The sequence below is a fragment of the Mastigoproctus giganteus genome, chromosome 1 (assembly GCF_048544385.1).
Source record: "Mastigoproctus giganteus isolate SK-2022 chromosome 1, ASM4854438v1, whole genome shotgun sequence".
In the NCBI taxonomy this organism is placed as follows: Eukaryota; Metazoa; Arthropoda; class Arachnida; order Uropygi; family Thelyphonidae; genus Mastigoproctus; species Mastigoproctus giganteus.
In genome coordinates, this window is record NC_143575.1 from 100,889,210 (window position 1) to 100,911,117 (window position 21,908).

General features: G+C 34.5%; 1 protein-coding gene across 2 annotated transcripts in view; it reads right to left on the minus strand.

Annotated features, from left to right (window-relative positions):
* Positions 1-2,573: 2,573 nt before the first annotated feature.
* Positions 2,574-21,908, minus strand: part of LOC150091057 (uncharacterized) — an 80,551-nt gene continuing 61,216 nt past the window's right edge. For both annotated transcript variants that reach the window (XM_090381462.1, XM_090381472.1), the window contains exons 5-6: positions 9,187-9,282; positions 2,574-2,721 (exon numbers count right to left, since the gene is read on the minus strand). In XM_090381462.1, coding sequence (XP_090237588.1) covers positions 2,651-2,721; positions 9,187-9,282 — 167 coding nt within the window. In that variant the 3' untranslated portion in view covers positions 2,574-2,650. The remainder of the gene's footprint in view (positions 2,722-9,186; positions 9,283-21,908) is intronic.

The following is a 21,908-nucleotide window of genomic DNA, read 5'->3' on the forward strand; positions in this document are numbered from 1 at the left end:
CCAGAACTTTAATAATTTTTTTTAATAGAAAACCATCATTGTTTTTATCCTTTTTTGTAGTTTTTTTTTACCAAATTCCTTAAATTTTTAGACTACTTAATGACATTTTCATTCATTTCTTTTCTCCAAATTCAAAGCTCCTAGTATATGGTTATATCAGCAGATAAGCTATTACTGTTCTTTAATTTTGTTTTAATTAAATTTTTATTAAATAAAAACAATGCCCTCTAAAAGATTTACTTCAGATATGCAACATGAGTAGTTATTAGCCATTTGTAATAAAAGTGGAGCAAAACAACAGTGCTGCACATTATGGGATAATACACAAAAATATGAACATTTTCTTAGTCACTCAATTTCTTTTGTTATATCATGGAAGTCCTGGGAAACCTTTTACCCCTTTAACAGGTAATGTAAAAATAACTAACTTTCTCATCCCTCTAAGTTTGGAAAACTTCTTAAGCTAAACTTAATGAATGCAATTAAAAAAAAATAGAGTATTTTATATAAATAAATATAAATCTCCTCTTTGAAGCATTAATTATAATAAATGAGATTTCTAGCAGAGTTTACCCCCAAACTTGCACAAAATAATAGCTTTCCTAACAACCGAATAATGACTCTGGGTTAGTTTCGGTTTTTACAGCACTAACATTGTGGTAAACCCTGTTTTTCTGTATAAAAGTAATTTTCCATGAAAATAAAAGTGCCAAATGTATCTAATGGCATACTTTGTGCACCAGAATGCACATTTAGCTAATTTCCTGAGAGTTAGTTATTAATGCGTTAACTTACCTGCTTATTTAACTTTGAGTGTATTTGCTAAAATTTTTATGAGTGGGGAAACAACCCAATAACAGAATGTCAACAAACAGAAAATACCTCTAATTTGATTTATTTAGTATTACTGCTATCCTCATAGTCTAAAATGCAAGCTGAAAGTTAAAACCATACTGACAGAACACTAAAATTAAAACTGACTTGTATATATTCAAAATATTTTTGGCATATACCAATATATGCAATTGGCAAGAGTGCCAATTATCTGTTATAATGCATTCCCAAGTACAAGAATGACTACTGAGTACTGTAGTGAAGCAAAACATATTAATGGATATGGATTAAAGTTAAACTTTGCACTTCATGCAAAAAAAATTATACTAGCTGAAGTCCACATTGAAAGAGTTAATAGACGTATGCAAAAAAAAAAAAAAAGGAGAAAATATCAATCTTTTAATGATATCAGAAATGTACTATGATCCTAAATTTGAACGATGTCAAACCAAAATTGTTAGACTTATATCAGTGCTTATTAGCTTTATTTAAAAGTGAAAACACATAGCTAATAAAAAATTTAGATAAATTATAGTCAGTCTATTTCCTACTAACAACATCTTGCTCACTACAATTATTTTAATTAGAAGAAGGGAAATTATACAATTCAAAGTGCAGTATTTTACAATTTCTATACACTTCATCTCTAAATGTAATAAGTTTAGGTATCAGCATAAAACATTTACTAAGGTTAACCTGACTAACTCTTTCAGGAGTGAATATGTTGATTATTTTTCATATTTGGGCCAGAGAGTACACATATGTAAATCTATATTTCTGAAATGTCATTTCGAGTACATTTCAAATAATGCATTCATTTACTTAATAAATTGTCTTACCTTTTCCTGTATGTTCTTCTGTTCATTTCTTATCTGTGTTTCCACGTAATATAAGTTTCAGTATATAGCAGCATGAAAATAGGTTTGAAAGCCAGGAGTAAATCCTGCCTGATAGCCAATTCTTGTCCAATTCTGGTTTACAAAAGCAAAAAAGTTATCTGGAATTTAGATCCAGAAGTTTATGAAATCAAATTATGTGATACATATACAATAGATGTCGAATATATTATAGCATAAAAAAAAGCTTTTTAAGATTTAAGAAAAAAAAATTTAAATTCTAGGTCCATTTTTGATAACTACTTAACTTTAATTTAATGATGGGTAATCACATCATATAAAAATAAGAAATTAATATTTAAAGCATTTTTGTGCTAAGTTTTCATTTTTACAAACCTTCAAAAGGAAACTTGGTCCACAGAATCAAAAACTCACTACAAGGAGCCGAAAATGTGCAGGAAATTCACTCGTGAAAGAGTTAAACTAAAACTGAAATCTGTGATTAACACAATATGACCTTATCATAAAACATTCGTTCTGGATAAGTTCTAATATACTATGATACAGTCAGATTGTTTTTTTTTTTTTTACAAATACACAAAGGGATTAAAAAAAAATTTATAACACTTATACATTTCTGATATTTTATGGCACTTATGTAACAAAAAAAAATGACCGCAAAACAATCAAAAAACAAACTCAACAAGCAACAGGAATTTAAAATTAATAAAACAAGCTATTTTTATGAATTAAAATATTTACAATATTCCAAACAACTACTCCTTGCAAACCAACAACTTCTGAACATAGAAAGTGAAAATCTGCTCCAATTAAAATAATAATAAAAACCTTTAACGAGACCAGCTCAATTCTTTAAGATCTATATGAAGATATTACTGGTTTACATAAATGACCACAAGTATTTTACTGATATTTGCATGTTCAAGCACAAATATCAATAATACAATCAATATGAGCATTTAGCTTTTTGCCATTTTGTGATTGTGCAGACTTGGTAAAGGAGGTGGGCAATTCATCTTCTGTATTGTTCCTATAAGAAAATTTTAAATTAATTTCAATTACACAAAAAATAAAAATGTGATTATATTACATTATATAAAGTTCACTAAAATCAAGAGAAAATGCAATGCATCAAAAATGAAAAATAACTGGAAAATATTTTGCATTGTATAGAGTTTTAGATTTAAGAATATGTAATCACTACTTACATGAAGATCACAGATCTTATTTGATTTAGGTGTTTACGATTTTGTTGGTAAGGCCATAATGTGCCACTGTATATCACAGAACATATCATTCTGCCAGAGATATGTTATTAGATTAGATGTCAAGGTAATTTCAAACATGGTTTTTCAATTAAGTATTTTTGCACAAATTTACATACTTTATTTCCTAATTGCAACTGCCATTCTGATTTATGTAATTCAAATTCCCATTTTTACCATCATCCTCATCTAAACCCACGAATGACAGGTCAGATTCAAATATAGAAATATGCAAGATATATAAGATATATATAAGCTGTAACTTTATTATCCTTTCTCTAATAATTGCAATAGAAATGTTAATACAAAGAGCATCGCTGTACTAACTATAAACTACACTGTTTTATCTTTCCTTAGCATTAGTATTAGCAAATTATGCAAAGAAGGAAGCTTATCTTTCCTTAGCATTAGTATTAGCAAATTATGCAAAGAAAAAAAAATTAAAAAAAAAAAACTACCCACCTCATTCCCTATAATAAATTGTCTAATTCTTCCTTGAATTTATTAAAAATACCTACTTTCACAACATCAGATGAAAGTTTGTTCCAACCTTCAATCACTCTGTGGCTGAAAGCCTTATTACTTCAATGTTTACCTTTGAAGTAATTTTAGTGCTATATACAATATTTGGATATTTTCCTTTCCTCTGAAACCCAGCAATAAAACTTGTTTATGTTTTTTTTTTTTTTTTATGTAGTTTAATATGTTTGCATAAAAATATTTACACTTGTTTTCTGTAGAGTTACTTTATGATAAGTCTGTAGTCCTCATTATTATGCACTTCTGCATATTTGTAAAAGAATAAGAGAAGTTTACATGATACGTAGAACACTTCCGTATGATACTCTCCAAAAATTAAAACGAAAACAATTAAAAAATCAAAAATCTTACATTACAGTAAGAAATAATTTTTTTTGTTAAATTAATTTTTTACTTAATTTTTAATTGCATTAAATTGATTTTTAACTGTGTTCATTTGATTTTTAATTATTGTTAATTATTTTTTACTGTAATGCAAGATTTTCGATTTTTTAATTGTTTTTGAAAGTTTTAATTTCTGGAGAGTATCATACGGAAGTGTTCTATGTATCATGTTGAGGTAAACTTCTCTTATTCTTTTACAAATATTGATATCAACGTAGAATGTATTGCGCATTATAGCTGTGGTTCATACTATCAAGCACTTCTGCATGTTGTACATAAATCTTAAAAGCAAGTGGTTACAAATGTTTCAAAGTTTCACTAGCACATTTATTAGTACCTTTCCTTAAAGACAGTTCAACAGTTACCACGAGGTCATCAAGAAAAGAAGAAATGGGTTTCAGTGTCTGTATTTTTTGATGTACTGCAGTAATATGTTTGGAATCACTAAACAAATAAGATATGGAAGATATTATTCATTCAAAACAAATTGCATATGTGATCTCCGTGCATCCAATGCCATTTACAGGTGTTAATTTAAGTTTACCATGCTCCGGCTAGTGTTTCCTCTGAGATGCTCTCCACAGCAGCTGGTTTTACTTTACAATTCTTCAACGGTATGTGTATTATTCCTCTACAAACTATCCTTCGAATATTTCCACAGGAAACAAGAGATTCAGATCCAGTAAGTATAGTAGCCAGAGACCATCTAATCTCATCTATCCATCCCCTCTAATAATTCATCTCTAATTGATAACATCCAGGATATCAATTATATATCATTCTATCATTAAAATGTTCTTTCCAGAAATGGAGTTATATTTGCCATGTGGCCTTGCCTCCATCTTCTTAGGAAAATATTTCTTCCATATTTACTACCATGCCTCGACTAGTTGGAACAAAATGGTCTTGAAGTTTCAGGCAACATCACATTAACTGTATCACCAAGGAAAACCTGACAATTCCAGCTGATGAAAATGTGCACCACTTCATGCAGTTTTCAGAATGCAAAGAAGTCTCCCATGACTATAGGGATGCTCATTGCCCTACATTAATATATTTTGTGCACAGTTAGTCAATAAGGTGGAAGTGTACTGTTACTGTGTTTATTCAATGTAAATGACTGCAACATTGTACTGATGAAACTGAATCACCAAAAGGTGAATTGTCTTTTTATTTTTATTTTTATTTTTTTATTGTCTGTAGATATGCAGAAATTTGCCAAAACTTTTTTTATGAATTTTTGCATCTGCATTTTGTAGGAAATAGTTTTAAGGCTTATTAAACAATACTTCAAGTGAATATTTGTTTTAAACACAGTTATTGCATCTCAGATTTCCTTATGGTATGGAAAATCATTTCCTGTACATAGATGACATTTTCAGCAATCCTATTGCACTTCTTCCTGCCAAAAATGTGCTTTTGGTTGTCTACTACAGAATCTGACTGTTAAAACTTCTTTCCTAACCTCAAAATTGCTCCTTTCTGGTTCCTTTCTGCAATCAAATCCCACTTTAAACTCACACTGCTCTGTAACAAAATTGCCAGTTTGATGAATTTTTCAGAGGACAAAACACTGCTCTATAATGTACTCCACCTTGCTTAAAAAATTTTCTTACCAGAGTGCATCAGCAACAAGAAACACTCCCCATACTTATGTGTTCAATAACATAAACTCACCAATGCCAGCCTAATAAGTCAAAACATACATACATTCAAAACTATTTTTGCTTCCGTAAAGGTGACTACAGTGGTCTCACACAGTTTTTAAATTCTGTACAGTGGCCCAACTGATGTTACCAACATCAAATTCTAAATGGGAAGCATTCAAGGAATTAATCATGGAAGCTACTAGACTTTTCATACCGATTTTAAAATATAGTTCAAAGTTTAGGCCTAAATGGTTGTCAAATGAACTAATGAGACTCGTGGCAGAGAAGAAAAATGCATGGGATGCATATAAATTATCAGGCGACACAGAAGCATATGCCAGATATAAGTTAGTGCGTAATAAAGTCACAAAGGAGGTTAAGCAAGCGAAAGCAGATTACGAGAAACCTTTGACAAAGGATGCTAAGAAAAACAGCAAGGACTTCTTTACTTATATAAACTCTAAAAGGAAGGGGATGAATCAGATTGGTCCACTTGATATTGATAGTTCGACTGTTCAAGATCCTGCTTAGATAGCTAAGAAACAATGAGTGTTTTGCATATACATTCACGCATGAGGAGTTATTAAGGGAGGAAAATGCCAGAAGTTTATAAAACTGTAACAGGGTGCTTAATGATTTTGTATTAACTGAGAGCAAAGTGGACAAGAAATTGTTAAAGTTAAACATAAGAAAGGCACCCGGGGTAGATGGGATCTATCCAGTTATATTAAAGGAGACAGCAAAGGAACTAAGCAAACCCTTAGCCATAATTATGACAACATCCTTGGACTCAGGGGAAATCCCTATGGACTGAAGATGTGCAAATGTATCCCCAATTCACAAAGGGGGATCGAAGGGTGGCACGAGTAATTACAGACCAATTAGTTTAACTTCTGTTTCGGGGAAAATAATGGAGTTACTGGTTAAAGATGCATTGCAGGATCATCTAGACAAGACTGCAGCAATAATTCAGACACAGCATGGGTTTGTTAAGGGAAAGTCTTGTCTGACAAATTTGATTGGATACTATGATGTGGTTAAAAAGGAACTGGATGCAAAAAATAGTTTTGATATCATATACAGTGGATTCTGATTATTTGGGCCACTGGTTAATCGGAGCAGCCATTTATTTGGGGAAAATCTTAAAAAACAGAATCCAATTGAGAAAATAGCCAGGGTTTACTTTGCTTAATTGGGACAACATGCCGTTTAATCGGGGCAGGAGACCGTAGCACTGGAGATTACCCTATGATTATCTCCAACCATACCACGTGGTTCGGTCAGATTTCTGGAGGTCACAACCATAAAACAATTAGCAGTCACCTAGTTATTGAGGTTTTCTGTTAGTGCAATCTATCATAAACGGATAGTAAACTTGATCTTATTGAATTTGCAATAATAGCAACAGCTGGAATTCTGTGGGTCATTATGGTGAAATGTGTTTACACTTCCATGAAATCTTTAATTATATAAAAAATTAATTTTCAGAATCTTCTCTTCATTCCTATTTTTAAAGCTTTGTAACTTGTTATTCCGTTCTCACTTGCGCGTATTGTGTTACTTGCAATTTGTGTGTGCCTTGTTCTTTGTTATTGATTGCTTATCTTTTTACTGTTTAAGATTTTAACCCCCACCCACAAATGTCAGTGAACAGAAATGTTAGCTAGTTAGTACGTACATAATAATTATTCCGATTATCACATATATTCTTCTGATTTTCACGCATCATTTAATGTTTTAATTGGTAAGGTAATAAAGGGTAAATCTGTGCTTAATATAACTTTACTTTTATAGCCTATGGATAATATTCCTCCTATTTTCACTAATTATAATTGCTGTTTAATAGAATTAAAATTCAATTCACAAACATGATCACAATGACCAGCGCTTACTACACATTGAAGAGTGAACGGTACTTTACTATGGTGAGTCCATCGTAACGTGATTTGATTGTACGGTGAACAAATTAAAGCGAGGGTCCATTGTATTTTTAACTAATTACATGAAACTTTGGATAATTGGGGCAGCCGCTTAATCGGGTCAAAATGCACTAGTCCGGATGTGTCGCAAATAACCAGAATCAACTGTACTTGGATTTCAGGAAAGCTTTTGACACTGTTGGGCATGGAAGACTACTGCACAAATTGGAGCAGAACTGTATTAAGGGCAAGTTGCTACAATGGATAAAAGGGTGGTTGAGTGGGAGACGACAGAGTGGTAATCAATGGACACTGCTCTTTGTGGACTAATATTATTAGTGGAGTCCCACAGGGTTCAATGTTGGGCCCACTGTTGTTTTGTATATTTATCAATTATATTGATGAAGGTATATCAGGCTTAGTGTCTAAGTTTGAAGTGATACAAAGGTTGGCAGGGTTATTAATGGCAGTGTGCTACTGCAACAAGATCTAAAAATTTGGACAGATGGGCTGAGAAGTGGCAACTGTGTGTGTGTGTGTGTGTGCGCGCGTGTGTGATGAGGGTTTAATGGCGCACAAGCTGCTGAGGCTATAGAGTGCCTAGAAGTGGCAACTGAAGTTTAACATTGACAAATGCAAAGTACTGCATATGGGTAGAAGTAACCCCAGAGGAACGTACCAACTGTGTGGTACTACACTTAGGGTGGAAGAAAATGAAAGACCTGAGAGTAATTGTGCAGTTAGATATGAAGTTTTCTGAGCAATGCAGACAGGCTGCCAGAGCAGGTCATGGGGTTTTGTCAATGATATACAGGAATTTTGCTAGCAGGGGGACAAGGTGATTATCCCTTTGTATAAGGCAATGGTCAGGACACACCGTGAGTACTGCTTACAGGTCTGGAGGCCTCATTTTAGGAAGGATACAGATTTTCTTGAGCATGTACAGAGAAGGGCAACAAGATTGGTGAGGGAAACGAAGGGGTCCTCTTTTACCAAGAGAGGCTTAAATTCTGCAAATTACAGCAGCTGGAGACTAGGTACCTGCAAGGTGATCTGATTGAGGTGTAAAAGGCCTTGAATGGGTTGAGCATGCTGAATTCTGATGAGATTCTTTCGCTTGCTCAGATTACAAACCTAAGAAGGCATAAATCAAATTGTGGAAAGACAGTTGTAGAATAGATATGCAGAAATTTGCCTTTAGCCAGAGGTGGTTAATTGCTGGAACAAACTTCCATCTGTCTTTGTGGAAGTTGACACCTAAAATAAATTCAAGGAGGAACTGGAGAAACTTTTAGAGGGAATGGTTGTGTGAATTTTTTTTTTTTTTTTTTTTGACTGATGCTACATAAGCTCATACGCTTGCTGTCTTGCATCACATGCCACTATTACTATTGCAGTTTTTCTTGATAACTCTGTATTTATTGAACATAAATGATCAAATTTGCATATTGTGTAATTTTAAAAAAGGCACAAAGTTGTAGCCTATGACTGTCTAAACGTAAAGGACAACCTCCTCTGGAAACAATAGTTTAGTAATGGGAACAATAACACTTCAATTTGGAACAGCTGACTATAAAGCGCACACGCACGCACGCGCACACACACACACACACACACACACAACTTCATTTTCTTAATACATTTTTTCGCACATAAACAGAGTTATGCTGAATTAAGAAAGTCAGAAAACTATTTTAAGTTAATATTTATAAGCTGCTTATCAAAAGGCAAACCTTACCTCTACTTGGATACCGTTTATTCTTGATTACACATTGACTTGGAGATGGAAATTCATTCAGTTTATGGAATTTATCAATGTATTTTGACTCAAAATCTAAAAGATAAGTAAAAACACTTTACAGAAATTCTACTTTTCAAAAATGGCAAAACATAAGTCTGTTTAAATAAAATTAAAAAAAAAAAAATGCATATTTTAATTTGCATTACAAAAGATTGTAAAACACTATTTATGGTTTATTCACACATGCACACCTTTTTTGTACAAGCAAATTCGTCTCCCTAGAAGTATACAATTCTAGCAACACTGCTCTTTAAATAAATTCTGTACAAATACAATTCAGATGTAAATCAATCAAGAACTAATGAAATGATAGATGTATGTTTTATTCCATTGTTTTAAAATATCATTGATAAAAAAAAAGACTACACTGAACAATAATATCATAATATCACCAGTGCTGGGTATAGTTGCTACAAGGAGATGCACCTAATACATACATGCCCAAATTATTCGCTGTATGATTCCTTTCACCTCAAAGGTGGTACTTGTGCATATGTCCGTTCCGATATTCCCTGTCAGAGACTTGGCAATTTGGAATCTCCTCTCTTTGATCTTCTCTGGCTTAAAATCTCTCTACCTCATTGTGTCAAATTCATCTGTTGTCTCTACCATTCTCTCAACTCCACTAATCACTTGGAGCTCTTTGATGTCCTCTCTTTGCAACTTGACTTTCTCCAGTCCAACTTTCTTAACAGTGAGGTAATTTTCCTTGGTGATTTTAAGGTTCACAACTCCAGCTGGCTTCTGTTTTCTAGTCACACCGACCCAGCTGGTCAAGATGCTGAGGCTTTTGCAATTACAATTACCATACAGCCAACACGCTTGATCTCTTTCTCACAAACAACCCTTCTAAGTAAACGGTTGAAGTGAGAGGTCCTTTAGGCACCTCAGATCACAACTTGGTGATTGTCTCTTCTCCAATGGAGTCTTTATCTCATGGCTTCCCAACATCATATTTTTTGGCATTACAAGAATGCAAAATGGGATGACCTGCGAGATTTTTCTTCTTTTCCTTGGTCGGATTACTGTTTCAAAACTTCTGATGTCACTGTTTGCTCAGATCATGTCAGTGAAATTATTCTTGCAGGAATGGAATCCTTTATCCCACACTCCACTTTAAAATCTCGTCCTTTATTTAAACCTTGGTTTTCCAATAAATGTGCTAAGGCTGTTCAAGAGAAGAATGTTGCATATCGTAATTGGCTTGTTTCTAATTCTTCAGTTTCATTTTCTGCCTACACCAAAGCTCGCAACAATTGTAAAGCAGTTATTAATCAGTCCAAACTAGAGTTTGAACAGGCTAAGAGTAGAAAACTTGCTTCTTGTCCTAATGGTAGCCGAGCATTCTAGTCTCTTGCCAAAGCTATTGGCCGCAAATTTTGCCCATCCCTGCTCCCACCTCTGTCCAAACCAGATGGTTCTGTTGTCACTTCAGCCAAGGATAAAGCTGACCTGCTATCATCCCATTTTTCTTTCAACTCATGTATTAATGATCTTGATAAAACACCTTCCACCATTCTCAACACGCTCCATTCAATACCTCCTGTGGTCTTCCGTCAAAAGGATGTGGACAAATCTTGATGCTAAGAAAGCTCCAGGTCCCACTGGTATTTCTCCACTTGTTCTCAAAACCTGAGCTCCTGACTCACTCCCATTCTTTGCCGCCTTTTTTCACTTTCTTATTCCAAAGGTGTTTTTCCTTCTGCTTGGAAATTTGGTTATATCCAGCCAGTTCCTAAAAAGGGTGACAAATCCCTCCCATCCAATTATCGTCCCATTGCAATTAACTGCCAACTCTTAAACTACCTAGAAACCTTCCGTCTGATCAACGATCGCCAGTATGGATTCCGTCAGAGTCGATCCACTGTTGATATTCTGGCTTATTTTACCCATTTATGGACTAATTCAATGGAAAAGTTCGGTGAAACACAAGCAGTTGCTCTTGACATCTCAAAGGCTTTCAATCGTGTTTGACATAAAGGTCTTCTAAACAAGCTTCCATCTTATAGTTTGCCAACTGTTTTTTAATTGGTTATCCAGTTTTCTCTCTGATCACTCACTGAGGGTGATGGTAGATGGCTCTCTTGTCTTCTAACTTCCCCACTAATGCCAGTGGCCTCCAAGGTTCAGTTCTTTTCCCCACTATTTTCCTCTTATATATTAATGACCTTCTTCCATTGACTGGAAATCCTATAATCATAGTTTTACCGATATAGCACATTGCATTCCACTTTCCATTTTGAGAAACCTTGTCCTGCTCAATCAGCTTCAACTGCTCGGAAATCTGCTACCAATTCCTTAAATGCCGATCTCCAGGTAATTCTCCAGTGGGACAAAGACAACTTAGTTGATTTCAATCCTTCTTAAACTCAGTTTTGTCGTATATCTCGCAAAAAGGATTCTTCTGCTCCTATGTTTATCTTTGGCGACACTCCGATTTCTAGGAAAAATTATATATCTCTATTGGGGATTACCCTGACTTCTAATCTCTCTTGGCACAAGCACATTACAAATACTGCTTCCTCTGCATCTAAAAAACTTGGTTTTCTCTTTTGCTCTCGGTGTTACTTTTCTTCCAAACAGCTGTTCACTCTTTACAAATCGCAAATCTGCCCTACAACGGAATATTGTTCCCACATCTGTGGGAACCTCTCTCACGCTTCTTGATTCCGTTCAGAAGAGGGCAGTTAGGTTAATTAATGATTCAGCTCTAACAGAGTCTCTCCACTTGCTGTCTCATAGACGTACTGTTTCTGCTACATGCCTCTTCTACAAATATTTCCATGGGCACTGTTCTGAATTGGCTTCTATAATTCCCACTCTCTCTTTCAAAACAGTCTGAACATGTGCTGCCACCAGCCAACATCCATTTACTGTCCAACTTCAAACTCACAGAACCAACTTTTCATCTTCCTCATTTATTCATTCAACTGCCGTTTTCTGTAACAACCTTCCTTCATACGTATTTCCTGAAAATTACAGTCTACAGAAGTTAAAGTCCAATGTCAGCAAATATCTTCTTTCATCTTCTCAACCTCGAACGCAAGCACAGTACTAAGTACTATAGGTTCTAATACCTCTCGTGTTTGAGGTTTACATAAAAAAAAATAATAATAAAATAAATATACATACCTACCTGTATATACATATATTTGAAAATCTCAACCCCTTGGGCTCACATCTGGTGAGTATGGGCTTGGCACACCCAAGGTCCTGAGCTGGATATCATCATTCTTCTCTTTCTTGGTGATTCCCTTCTACTTTTGACTCTCTCTCTCTCTCTCTCTCTCTCTCTCTCTCTCTCTCTCTCTCTCTCTCTCTCTCTCTCAGGAATTTTTTTTTGGCTAGTGCAGCATAAGCCTTAGGCTTCCTTGCACCATATAACTGATAATAATAATAATAATAATAATCTATGTCAAACTGTGAGCTGTCCAATGATCAAATTTGATACATACTGTGTTTAAGACCATGTGTAAATGAAGGGGCAGGGCATACTGGTTACACTAGGGTGCATCTGGCTATTTTGCAGTTTTCATGCACATGGACAATCACAAACCAGTCTGTTTCATTGGTAACTGTTATAGGATTGTTGATTGTCAAGATAGAAATTTCCATAATGTTTCTGGATTAATCTAACCTTAATACAGTCACTAATACTTCAACAAAACTCATCCTTAATTCTGCTTGTTTTCCTACAAAAACAAAATATTCTTCTTCTTCAGCTCAGTGAACCTCCAAGGTTCTTGGCAGCAAGCACAATCTTCTTCCTTTCCTTTCTGTCCTTCACTCGATCTGTCCAGTCTGTTATTCCAAGCTCCTCTAGGTCCTGCCACACGTTGTCCTTCCATTGTTGACAGGGGCGTCCTCTTGGTCTTTTACCTGTTTGTATATATTGGTATGCTTGTTTGGTTGCACTGGAATCTTCCATTCTTTCAATGTCCTAACTATCTCAGTCGCATTTCCTTCATTTTGTAAACAATCAGTGGCGATTTATAATTTCGGTAGAGGTCTATATTATGTCTCCTTCTCCATTCTTCCGTTTGGTTGTCTTTGATGGGTCCAAATATCTTTCTAAGTATTTTGTTTTTAAATCGTTGTAGCATATTGTTATCATGGATAGTTGTGTTCCAGATTTCTGCTCGGTATAGCACTATGAGTCTAATGCAGGTTTTGTATAAGTCTATGTGATAAAAATTTTACACGACAGAAGATGCTGAATTGAAAAATATGCTCTATTTTCTGCCTGGATTCTAGCCTTAACTTCTATGCTGGTATTATTTTCATTATTTATCATTGAAAATAGGTATTTGAATGAGGTTACATTTTTAAAGTTCAAATTATCAATTATAAAATTTGTCTTTGTTGTTATCACTTCTTGCAACTTTTAAATATTCAGTTTTTTCTTGGTTAATTTGTAGTCCAATTTTTCCAGAAGCTGTTCTTAATTTTTAAAAGTATTTTTTACATTTTCCAGATTGTCGCTAACTAGATCTATGTCATCTGCAAATCCTAGGATCATTGTTCTATCTGTATCCTCTTTGTTTACTTCCCTGATACATTTCTCTTAAGCAAGATTAAAAAGGATTCATAAAAGGGCATCAGCCTGTCGTAAACCTGTTGTGATATTGAATCCTTCTGATTTTGTTCCATTAGAAAGAATAATACCCCTACTAAAATCCATGCACATCTTTATCAGATTTATCAATTTTTGGGGAATACCAAAATGTTTTAGAATATTCTATAAGCTTTATCTATGGTCACAATTGTAGGCATTTTTAAAATCTATAAAAATGTTATGTACTGGTTGATTGTATTCCCATTTCTTTTCCAAAATTTGTCTTCAAATAAAGATTTGGTCTATAGCAGATCTATTCCTTCAGAATCCTGCTTGGCAGGGCCGGTTCTGGTAGGCGTGCATGGCACGCAGGCAGCCAAATTCCTAGGGCAGCTGATAGTGCACTTTAAAGAATAAAATTAAAATGTAATTTAATATTATTTTAAACCATGGTCGGCGGTGAAATAGCAGACGTGGCATTGTTAATAAATATTGTATTCTCTAAAGGCCCATTCACAATGAAAATTAAACATAAAAATAATGTAACAAATGTTACCGTATACTTACCGTAAAATTAAGAAGTCATACCAACATTCACAATGGAAACATAAACATGACCATAAACATATTTGATAACCATGGAAACAACATGCTCTTTCATACTTCAAAAAATTGATGTCTGCATGATGACGGATGATACAACTGTGCAGTTTATGGTTATAAATAACTGCCGAAGCATACATGTTAAGTGTTTTGCATCAGAAAACTTAGAAGTGCAAGCACAGGCGATGGTGGTTTCATCCGTTGAACCAGAGAAGGATTCGACAATGGGAACTTCCATAACCTCTATGATTATGTCTTGTTTTAAACCACGTAAACAAAAGTGTAAAAGCTTGGAGTTTGCAAACTTTCATATTAACGTTTTATGATGAAGTTTAAGGTTACACTTACGTAATTCATTGTGAATGGTTTCATTAAATAACATAGGTACAAGGTTTTATGCTTATGTTATGTTTAATTTTCATTGTGAATGGGCCTTTATTCCCGTACCGTTAATCTTAAAGCGTCTTAATCTTAAATCATTGTTTTAATTGTTGACAGAAATTTAAATAAAGAGAGAAATGTGCACTAGCGTTATTAATTAAAATATTCACCCAAAAATCAATTCTCTTGTCGACCGGCTTCAACATTTTCACAGCAAAAAATTCGTTACTACCGAGTGAGCAGTGAGGTGAGAAGTATGTGGATGGACAACGGGTGCATAAATCATAAATGTAACCTAAGAAACTGTTGTGCGAGATTAGAGCTTTTGCTGATAAAGAATAAACATAACAGGTACGTGTTTTCATTTTGTGCCTATTTATTTTAATTTAGTGTAATTTAATTTAGGGCACCTGCACAGAAAGGTGCAAGTCAGGTTTGGGTCATTACAAAGTTTTTATACATTAGAAAAGAGAAAAAATAGTTTGTGCTCTGTAAGCAAAGCATTATTATAGGTTCAGATATGTCAGATAGGAAAACAAAACATCAGTCTAGTGCTTTTTATTGCAAGTGGAAGAATGAAAGTGATAAGGAAAAAGAAAAATTACAAGGATCCATGCTGAAATTCGTAAAGTTGGACGAGGGTGACCTGACATCAGTCGACATTGACACAGTCACTTCGGAATTCATTTCAGACAGTAAGGACAAAATGGAAGGTGAAAAATCACCTTCCATTTCGTCAAGGAAGGTGATTTTTCCTTCCTTGACAAGAAATATCAGTGCCTGAATCAAGCTGTGGTGAGGATAATTTAGAAAATAATAATTGTGTTGAATTGACAGCCAAATATGATATAGGGGATCCGTTTAGCCGACCACCAATTATTAATAATCGGTTATTAGAACTCATAATTTAGAAGGGACCTATAAACGCCTCCAAATATGAAATTTCCTAAAGATAACAATGGAAGATCATTTCCTGCATCCCAATATATGAGACTTTTACCTAACGGTGAAAAAGTTCAAAGAATTTGGTTAATCTATCCTACAAAATCGAATAGTATGTTTTGCGTTTGTTGCAAGTTGTTTGCTAAGCAAAACAAGGTAACAGATAGTCAAGGGTTTTCAGATTGGCAACATTTAGCCACTCATTTATCACAGCATGAAACAAGCGAAGGACATATGCAAAATTGTAAAAAGTGGTATGAATTAAAAGCATGCCTTGACAACAATTGTACAATTGACAAAGAATAGCAACAGTACTTTGAATCTGAAAAAAGACGATGGTGAGCCATTATTGAAAGAATCATTGCAATTGTCCAGTTTTTAGCAGGGCAGTGTTTATCTTTCAGAGGTAAAAATGATGAATTTTATGAAACAAACAATGGAAATTTTTTAAAGACTATAGAAATGTTGGTGAAATTTGACCCCACTATCTCACAGCATGTCAATATCATAACACAATCTCAACCTGCTAAAAGTCATATACCTCATTACTTAAGGCCATGCTTTTCGAAATGAAATCATGTCTGTTTTAGCAAGTGGCATAAAATCAAACATCAAGGAATTTGTAAAGAAAGCAAAATATTTTTCGGTGATTCTCGACTGCACGCCAGATGCCAGTCACACTGAACAGATAGCATTTGTAGTAAGAATTTTAAAGATTGGCACTTCTGATGTTGCAGTTCGAAAATTATTTCTTGGGTTTTATCCAGTATCAGACACTACAGGGGAAGGTTTATGTAATTATCTTTTAAGTTAACTCTTAACAGATTATGAATTAGATATTCAAGATATGCATGGACAAGGGTATGATAACGGGGCAAATATGAGTGTAAGCATAGCAGCTTGCAGAACAAAATTAGGAATATAAATCCTAGAACCGTTTTTGTACCTTGTGCATCTCATTCATTGAATTTAGTTGTAAATGATGCTGCCAAAGTAACATTTGAAACAGTTAATTTTTTTAACATTGTTCAAGAATTGTACACATTTCTTTCTGCATCCCCTTACAGATGGGATATACTAAATCGTAATATCACTAGATTAACACTGAAATCTGTAAGTGATACAAGATGGGAGAGTAGAATAAAAGCAGTGTCACCTCTCAGATTGCAATTAAGTGAAGTTTTGAAAAGTTTAAATGACATAATAGATAATTCCAGAGACATGAAAACAAAATATACAGCTCAATGTTTGTTAGATCAGGTTGCAACTTTCAAGTTCTCTTGCTCAGTCGTTATATGGAACGATATTCTGTCAAAAATTGACATTGTAAGTAAAATGTTGCAGTGCCCTCAATCCAAAATAAATGAATCTCTTAATGTGTTGAATGAGCTTTTTAAATTTCTAAGTGCAGCCAGATCTGATGAGGCATTTAATAAATATATTAGGGATGCAAAAGTTTTAGCTGCAGAAGTAAATGTAGTGCCAGAATTTCCAGTTGTAAGGAGTAGAACTAAAGTTCGCCATTTTGATTATGAAAGTCCTGATGAACAAATTATAAATCCAAAAGAATTGTTTAAAATATAATTTTATCTAACAATTGTTGATACAGCCTTAAATTCCATTCAAGAAAGGTTTGAAAATCTAAATGAATGTAATAATGTATTTAAATTTCTTTGTGAATTTGGAGAAATTACTGAAGAGGAAATTAAAAAATCTTGTTTTGATTTACATGTTTCCCTTCAAATTATGGTAATAAAGGAAGCACAAGTATTAAGGATATTGATGGTGTTCAGCTCTTCAATGAGCTGATAACATATAGAATTTTGAGCAGTGGAATTGCAGACCCATTAAAAAACTTGAATAAACATTACAAAAAAATAACATGATGTCATCATTTCCTAATATGTTTATAGCTTTGAGAATTTTTCTGACATTACCAGTTAATGTAGCATCAAGTGAAAGGAGTTTTTCGAAACTCAAACTTATAAAAATATTATTATTAATAGCCATATGGTGCAAGGAAGCCTGAAGCTTATGCTGCACCAAGAAAAAAAAAAGTTCCCGAGTTACCCTGATATATTTAAGAACGTCAATGACTCAAGAAAAGTTTAATGATCTAAGACTGCTAGCTATAGAAAAGGAATTGTGTGAAAGTAGAATTATCAGATGTTATTGAAGAATTGGCAAATAAGAAAGCAAGAAGAGTGCAGTTCTAACTTTATGGGTACATTTAGTTACTTCTGTTTGATATCTTGTACATTTTTGATTTGAATAAAATTAAAATAAATATATCAAATATTTTTATGGATTTTTTTTACCCTTGTCAACTATATGGAACTGTCATAAAAACATACTAATAGGCTCCCAAAGGTTAGGTTAAGTTATGAATCTACTCGCAATCCGCATTGATAGGGTCGGCCAAATATCTCTAGCACACAGGTGGCTAACAGCTAAACTGGCCCTGCTGCTTGGTATTCATCTATGTTATCTTCAGCAAATGGGGTAATTCTTTTTAGTAGGATGTTCAATAGAATTTTGTAGTATTAGCATTAGTAGAGGCATACGATGCAAGAAAGCAAGCTTATGCAGCATCAGCCAAAAAAAAAAAAAAGCTACAATTTCACCCGTCCATTCGTTCCAAATGCCTGTCCAGCTCAGCCTTAAATTTATTTAGGCCATTAGCTTCCACAACCAAAGATTGAAGCCTGTACCACCAATCAACTACCCGCTGGCTAAAGGCAAATTCCCGCACATCTATTCTACAACTATCTTTCCTCAATTTGAAACTGTGCTCCCTCAGGTTCTTAGTCTGAGCAAGAGGAAGAATCCCATCAGCATTCAGCTTGCTCAACCCATTCAAGGCCTTATATACCTCAATCAGATCACCTCGCAGGTGCCTAATCTCCAGGTGCTGCAATTTGCAGAACTTAAGCCTTTCTTGGTAAGAGCACCCCTTTGTTCCCCTCACCAATCTTGTTGCCTTTCTTTGCACTCATTCTAGCAATTCTATATCCTTCCTAAAATGAGGCCTCCAGACTTGTACACAGTACTCTAGGTGTGGCCTGACCATTGCCTTGTATAACGGGATAATCATCCTCCCTGTTCCTGCTAGCAAAATTCCTATATATCATTGACAAGACTCCATGACCTGCCCTGGCAGCCGGTCTGCACTGCTCAGCAAACTTCATATTTGACTGCACAATTACCCCCAGGTCTTTTTCACTTTCCACTTCCCTGAGTGTAGTACCACAGAGTTGGTAAGTTTCCCTTCAGTTATTGCTATCCATTAGCATTAATGGGTAGAGATTTTCATTCCTCTTGGGTTATTGCTACCCATATTCAGTACTTGGCATTTGTCAATGTTAAACTTCAGTTGCCACTTCAGTCCATTTGCCCAAATTATCTAGATCCTGTTGCAGTAGCACACTGCCATTACTGTCATTAACAACCCTGCCAACTTTGTATCATCTGCAAACTTGGACATTAATCCTGATATACCTTCATCAATATCATTGATGAATACACAAAAGAACAATGGGCTCAGCACTGAACCTTTTCCATTACTGCCATTAGTATTTAAAAAAAAATTACTATGAAAAAATAAATGAAAAAAAAAAAAAAAACCAATGAGAAAAAATATTCTCTGTTAAAATGCAATTCTCTGCAACCACTGAGTGAGTTTGACTAAACTTGCTCAAGTGGCTGCCAGAGAAGATTGAGATATCAAGTGCAATTCAATGCTCAATATCGAGGGCTTAGTGTCAGACAACGTTAACTACAAAATTGCATTTTTGTTTTGAGAAAACTTTAGTCTAACTTTATACAAATAACAATGCATATCATGTCATAGAAATGTAATTCTCTAGTAGTTTACAAGTTAGCTTGTGCTATAAGCACATTTCCAGTAAACCAAGAAAATATTAAATGACTTTTTCTTGGTTAATTACAAAAACGTTTACTACAAAATAATTTTGTAGTTAGCATCGTCTAACACCAAACCCTCGATATGAAGGATGCTATTCCCAACATTATTTTACTGACACCTAATTGCCTTTTATAAGGCCTCTGAAAACTACTATATGCTGCATTTCTGTGGGATACTTTCAAAAATTGCTGGAGAGTTTTTAATATCCCAGATAACCACTCAAAGGTTAATATAAAGATTATTTTTAAAGTTTTAAGACATACACTTATGGCAGTCTGATCCACACTTGTCATGCTGACAGTTTTATATCATTCTTAAAAATGGCTACTAAAAGGAAAGGTCAGGGCTAAGTGATGGTTTGGTTGGCTGATTAGTTGTTCTGAATTTGTGCTAAGGGCAACTAATACATCAATATAGTATGCCGGGAAGTTGCCACTATGATATAAAAAACTGATTTGCAAAAGAAAAAACCATGCAATTCTTGCAAGAGTAACTTCGTGACAGTATGGGAAAAAAAAAAAAAAAAAAAAAAAAAAAGTTGATCCTCTTATAATAGGATCTGACTAAAGGCCTTTTCCATATACAGACTAATACATATGCAGAAGTGGAACTGATTCTTGAACTGCTTCTACTGTGACATGCATCATCACAGAAACTGGAGGGGAAGGGCAAAATGAGGGGCTAAGTGAGGGGCAAAATCAAGGCCAACTGGGAATTCTCAGAGGACTACAAATTTTACAAGCTGCATTCAAGTTACTAAGTGCATGAACAGGTATACATACCTGATTATACACCAATGCTAAGAGGTGAATAAATCTGAAGCATTGTTTAGGTCATAAAATGCTCATACTGTAGGAATATCAGAAGCATGGTGTTGCCAGTATAAGGGATGCAGAAGTTGAATGTAGCGAATACAATATATATAGAATGAACAAACATGGCAGGGGTTGTGAGAGAGAATTATACTCTTCATTAAGAAAGCTAAAAAAAGTACAAACAGTAGACAACAGGATGCCAGTGTATTACTGAGTCACCAAGGTGTGAGAAAACACCGGAAAAACAAAATTGAGAGTAGGTGTATATATTAGGCCAAACTACGGTGGTGAGTATAATGAAAAATTATACAGAGAAAGTGGAACAGAAAATCATGTCTTATCATGGGGGGGGATTTTAATTTTCCAGATACTGAATGGAACCTCTGTTGCCATCACAAGCAAAAGTATAACATTTCTGGATTTCCTAAATGACTATACTAACATGCTAGACAGGCAACAATAACTGTTAACAGAAGAAACAGTTTTTACAGGGATGAGATACACTTAAATAGAAGGGATGCAAGAATATTTGCTGATGCTATTAAGGCAGCGATAGGCAAGTCAGAAAACTGCTAGCTTGAGAGAATTGACAGACTAATAGATTAACCAGAGCCACAGGCAGAGGTAAAGGTGATTCTTGCACTGCTTCTATTGGAAAATGCAAGCAGTCTGGAAAGCAAGGTGTTGGGAATTTCAGGCCAAGCTGTATGTTATCATAGAATAAGTGAATAAATGGGCTGTGTAAGGGTAACTAAGAGTAAGAACATGTGCATGTATACTTGCATGTACACTAATGCCAGAAGCATTGTAAATAAACTTGATGAATTTTAAGTATTGATTAAGATTATAGGAATAACAGAGATATGGTATCACTCAGACATAAGTGATGCTAAATTTGAATGTGGGGAGTACAATGTATACAGAAAGGACAGGAGGGGTGGAAGGGTTATGCTCTTAGTTAAGAAGCATATTAAATCTAAGGCAGTGCATCCAGTCATCATGGGTAACCAGTGTAATGTTCATAAAAAGTAAAATGCTGCAGAGAAGAGCAAAAAGATTAGCTAGGACAAGAGTTTTTTTAAAAAGATGAGGAAACCTGTCACCAACTATGTTAGGAGGATGACGTGCCAAATTGAGAAAAAAAAGACATTCTGCATCACAAATCCAGAAAACTCATTGGCATCTATGTATAAAGTAATGGTAGCCAATCCTGAATACTTCACACAGATTTGGAAACCTTGTTTTAGGAAGGACACAGGAACCGTTGGAATGGCTGCAGAGAAGAGCAATGAGATTAGCTGGGACACAAAAGAGTATGCTCCCTTATGTGTGAGAATTTTCCTTCAGCAAGACAGTGACTGATTGTTGGAATAATCTTCCACCTAGTACTGTGGAACTGGATAGTTTGAATAAATTTAAAGGAATGAATAAATTATTA